Genomic DNA, 5,043 nt, shown 5'->3' with positions numbered 1-5,043 from the left:
TTAGTTACACGAATTCAAATATGGAGCTTTAATAAGTTGTACTTACGCACAATCTACTTGTAATCTTGAGTTTTAAGTAATGTGCATTAATAAACAATAATTTACGCATAAAAAATGATTTTTAAAAGTTTTTGTCAAATGTTTTATAATATAGTATAGATGTATACATCTTATCCATTAAGCTAAAACCGAAAGGGCAAGTCAATTACTATTATTAAACTATATGACATGACTTGTATTTATTTTGAGCATATGAAGTCTTTTTAAGCAATGCTTATTTTTCTCTTAAGATTTAAGCAACGATTAGATTTGACAAGCCACTATGTATCTATTATCGACGTTAAGGGGTTGTTTACTTCGTGTTTATCAGGTAAGCACTTATTGACAACAGTTATTATTTTCACGTACTTTTTTGGGTAGTAATCCTAGTATGCTCACTTGGTAAGGTAACTGAAAAGGTCCATTTACCAAACGTTTTCCCGGTAAGCATTTACCAAGTCACATTACCTGACTGGATGAACATGATAAGAATCAAAAACTTTACCTGGTAAGAGCGATGACAAAGACCGAGAGTCTTGTCCGGTAAGTGAGGAAAAAGACTCTTACCTGTTAAGTGCTTACGGGCGTAAGACGTTTACCAACCAGATCCGTCAATTGGGCTGTTAAATAGGAGTCCTCGAACAGGGCCCCAAAAAATATGGGGCCCAATTTTATATTTTCTTTTAAAGCCCTGATATATAGATTACATAGCCCAAAATCCTAAATCTATGCTCAACATCAAAATCCAAAGCCGACTTTCTTCTAGTGTACGTCTACCTCGTTATCAAGAGCGTCTCTTCAATCCTCTTTGATCTTCTATTCCCAATTTGACGATTGAAATCCCCAAAGCTGCATAACTACGAGTTTCTCTGGTTCATCATTTTACTAAGGGGTCGTTTACTAAACACTTACCCGGTAAGTGCTTACCAGTAAAATTCAACACTATCACTTACTTACCGGGTAAGATTTTAGTCAACAAAAACGGCATCATATGCAACAATTTACCCGGTAAGCGCTAGCGGTGGTAATAGTCTTCGCCCTCACTTACCGGGTAAGACTTTTGGTCTTTGTCTCACTCTTACCGGATAAGATTCATGGTTCTTACTATATTCATCCGATAAGATAATATGACTTGATTAACACTTACCCGAATAAACGTTAGGTATACGACACTAAATCTTTTTATTCGACATAAAGTCTTACTCGTAATTTCAAAGCTTCTTGCATGTTTTGTTAACTTCATATTTCATATATAATTACCAATCACTCAACATAAAAAAAATAAAAAATAATAATTCATGTGAAATAACCGAAAATTTTAAGTTTAAATTTTTTACTAAAAGCTCGTTTACCTACATGTTTACCCGGAAAGCGTTTACAGTTAGGAGTCAACACTGTAATTTATTTTATCGGGTATGCAACAATTTACCCGGTAAGCGCTTACCCGGGTAATAGTCGTCACCTTCACTTACCGATTAAGACTCTTCATCTTTATCATTGCACTTACCGGGTAAGATTTTTGACCCTTGTTATGTTCATCCGGTAATTTACCAGTTAGCACTTACCGGGTAAGTGTTTAGTAAACGGCCCCTAACTCGTATCCACTGTTCTGTTAAGCCATTTTATTTTAAGATAAAGGTTTGTTTGTTAGTAGCTTAATGAGTTAAATGATAATCATCACTTATTCGGTCAGCTATATATATATATATATATATATATATCAGCTATATATATATATGACTTTCTGGTAGTGACTTTGTAATATAGAATGTGCTTTATTGAGGAAGTTTCTAGGAGGGAGATTTATGAAGAAAGTCAATTAAAAAAACATGCACTCTCTTAAAAAAAACTTGCCAATCCATACACATAGATTAATCCATACAGATACTTTTATTTATACAAGACTTAATGAAAAAACAACCGTTGAGTTTTAGCAGTAATTTCAAAACTTGTTGATTATTACTTTCTACATATTCCTTGCACAATTAAAAATTCAGAATCACTCAACTTCAGAAGAGAAAAATAATTAAGACAAAGTGTCCCCTTAATATTCATCCTTCAGCAACTTCACTTTGGCTGCCCAAAAGAACCCTTTTGGTAAATGGCTGAATAGACTCTTCTAACACTTGGGAAGATCACTAGGAGGTGGCTGAATAGACTCGTTTGGGCCTTTCCCATTGTCCACAACAAATGCCATTTTCAGCCCCCAAGTTGTATGCACTTCCAGATGACAATGCATAAACCATACTCCTGTTGATTAAACCAAAACCATTAGTTTTAGAGCCAATAAACGTGTTAAGCTAATACGGACGCAAATTAAGCACCTGGATTGTCGGCTCTGAACCTGATAGCGGTCCAACCGCCCCCGGGGACACCGACGGTGTTCCTTTCGACAGGGTCGACGAGGTTGAAGTTCTTAGGGTCGGTAACGGGGTTGAAATTACCGAACCCCCTTCCAACGACGAAAAAGTTGAAGCCATGCAAATGAAGCGGATGGGTTTCGGGGGTAATCATCCCCGTGTCTTGCAAAACAAGTTGTACGGTGGCGTTGTATGGAAGTCGGTATAGCTTTGTACCTGTTGTTGTTCCGAGATTCGTTGGTTGTGTGCCCGTGTAGTTATATGGCATCAACGGGTTGCTAGGGAAGTCGTCGGTGAAAACCCCGCTTATGTTGAAGTAATTTGCTTGTAAAAGTGCGGTTTTGGGCATCGTAAACGTGATATTGTTTATATTGGCTACGACCTTGCTACCGTTAACGCAAGTTGAACAAGGGTTGACTCCAAGGCCAACCGTGAAAAATAAGGAATGGTCGATCGTCAACGGGACGTTGGCGGGGTACGTTGCGGAATTCAAGCTTCTAAGGGAGTTTATAAAACTGTTAGCCACAGGAGTTGCGTTTTGAGGTGGTGGCGCGATCAGTTTGGTGGCGGCAGAAGAAACTGTACCAGAGTAATGCAAGGAGGCGGTGGCAGTCACGTTATCGACTGCGATGGGTGCATCCATAAACGGAGAAACCGCAACCAAGTACTTGCCGGCGGTCTGAGTCGCTGTCACGAGTGCATTCGTGGATTGTCCTGGAGCAATTAGAATGGTGTCGGTTACAAACGGTTTGACGTAGCTCGCATCCACCTCAACGACCGTGAGGTTATGGCCTGCGATCCTGAAGAACAGCTCTTCGTTGAGTGCAGCATTGATGATTCTTAACATGTATGTCTTTCCTTGATCGACTGGTACTTTAAACCCACCTTTTACAACAAATTCGATCATGTTCAAACTTGTTATTCTAACGATTTAACGATCTAACAAATATGCCGATCTAAAAGTACTTAAAATCCTACCGTTTGCGATACAATTCAAGGTAGGCCCAGGATGGCCGTTGATCGTGTGAGCATCCGAGACATTTGGTGCTTGGCCGAGTTTTTGCGCTTGGTTGATCACCGATTCAGTATCCGATTTCCACCATTCTCCTACATACCGGAAACATTTCATTTCGTGACTCGAACTTATGATCTTTAAACCAAATGGTCGTTGGACTAGCGGTACTCGGTTAAAACAAAATGGAGCAACTTACCCAATACAACCACAACTTCCTTATGAGGCTTTGGGTGGGGGTAAGGCACCCCAAGCTTTGGCAAGATGACAATGGCACCATGGGCTGTGGCTCTTAGCCATAAGATGTGTGCATGCCACCAAAGGGTTCCCCTTTGCCCGGTTAGTGTGAACTTATACACATAGGTTCCTTTCGGCTGAATCGGGCATTGTGTTATGTAAGCCGGACCATCGGCCCAACCGGTCCTTAGTTGTTTTACCCCGTGCCTGTCGTTAACAAAAAAGCATCTGTGACATTGACTTTATATCATTCACTACAACAATATCGGTTTTCTTGGATGCCTAACCGTACATGGGTATTCTATTACAGTACTTCAAGAGACGTTAAGTTTATATGATCAATACAACTGTATAGCATGTAGTATGACGTTACTGTAAGTTGTGACGAAGTTAGACGACTTAACAAGTTCTATCAACAAAGTTGGACAACCTAATATGACACAAAAAGTAAATCAATTTGTTTACATTTTATACAACAGTTTTGAAAATGTCATAGCAAGTTTTAGAAAACGGGTACTGACACTTCTGAAAAGTCTTGTATGAACTTTTTAAGTTTTATCAGGTTATTTTCGTCAATAAAACTTGTTAGATCACTTAACTTTACGTTAATCGTCATTTAAGAAGCTCAAGGACCGTTAAACGTCATAAAAACCCCGTTTTTTTTTGTCATGAATCAAAATATTATACGTCGAATAGATGAAGTTACTCACCAATGGATACTAACATTGTATTGGATATGATTGACCACTTTGATTGTTACCGTGTCGTCTTCCCTGGCAACTATAGTTGGACCTGGGAAACGACCGTTAACTGTGACAATAGGCTTACTTGCACACAATCTTGTCGTATTCTTCATCACCACCTACATACACACCATTGAAACCGTTAGCTTCAGAAAGAACCGTGTGTTCGACATATTTTTGTGTGAAAACCCAATAAAAACGACCAATTATGTTTCGTTAGGTGCGTCATACAAAAAACCAACAACTTCTCTTAACGTCAAAATAAGCAATGAAATTAAAAAAAACACGAACATTGAATTTGTAATGACGGATTCGACCCTCAACCAATGCCGGGAAAACACAAGCCACCATGACCATGGCCATCGTCACCGCCACCAATCGCCACCGTGTCTCCGCCATGTCTAGCTCTCTAGCTCCTTGGATCGTATTGTTGTTTGAAGTTGTAGTAGTTTGTGGTGGTGGAAGATGGAACACAAAGCTTATAAAGAGAAGTTGATTTGCTGAAATGTCGCTTTTACCCCGTTAGGTGGATAGGTAGTAGACCACTTGGTGACACTATTTTTCTTGGTTGGTTTTATAAAAAATGAAATAGAATTTGGTATAATATCTACTACTTTTACTTGGCAGCTACACAAAGCTGTTTATGTCACAA

At 39.0% G+C, this 5,043-nt stretch overlaps 1 protein-coding gene across 2 annotated transcripts; it reads right to left on the bottom strand.

Annotated features, from left to right (window-relative positions):
• Positions 1-1,878: 1,878 nt before the first annotated feature.
• LOC112518025 (laccase-4-like) lies at positions 1,879-4,706 on the bottom strand. Of its 2 annotated transcripts, XM_025125536.1 has the most exons (6): positions 4,683-4,706; positions 4,359-4,510; positions 3,611-3,855; positions 3,378-3,506; positions 2,364-3,284; positions 1,879-2,289 (listed from the first exon to the last, which is right to left on the bottom strand). In XM_025125536.1, exons 2-6 carry the CDS (start codon positions 4,502-4,504, stop codon positions 2,159-2,161), a joined length of 1,572 nt encoding a protein of 523 aa, XP_024981304.1. In that variant the 5' UTR covers positions 4,505-4,510; positions 4,683-4,706; the 3' UTR covers positions 1,879-2,158. The 2 variants fall into 2 exon arrangements, with proteins under 2 accessions (XP_024981304.1, XP_024981303.1); XM_025125535.1 differs by lacking the exon at positions 4,683-4,706 and having other exon boundaries at positions 3,611-3,834; positions 4,359-4,504.
• Between the last annotated feature and the right edge of the window lie 337 nt (positions 4,707-5,043).

This window comes from Cynara cardunculus (assembly GCF_001531365.2).
Source record: "Cynara cardunculus var. scolymus isolate 2C chromosome LG 9, CcrdV1, whole genome shotgun sequence".
NCBI lineage: Eukaryota > Viridiplantae > Streptophyta > Magnoliopsida > Asterales > Asteraceae > Cynara > Cynara cardunculus.
The sequence above is the reverse complement of the archived record's forward strand: the minus strand, read 5'-3'. Positions and strand labels throughout refer to the sequence as shown.

Excerpts from the sequence above, each read along its gene's own strand:
- LOC112518025 (XM_025125536.1), bottom strand. The coding sequence starts at position 4,504 with ATGAAGAATACGACAAGATTGTGTGCAAGTAAGCCTATTGTCACAGTT. Across the intron at positions 3,856-4,358 it reads TACAATGTTAGTATCCATTG|GCACGGGGTAAAACAACTAA; the intron begins GTGAGTAACTTC and ends TGTTAACGACAG. Across the intron at positions 3,507-3,610 it reads GGAAGTTGTGGTTGTATTGG|GAGAATGGTGGAAATCGGAT; the intron begins GTAAGTTGCTCC and ends TCCGGTATGTAG.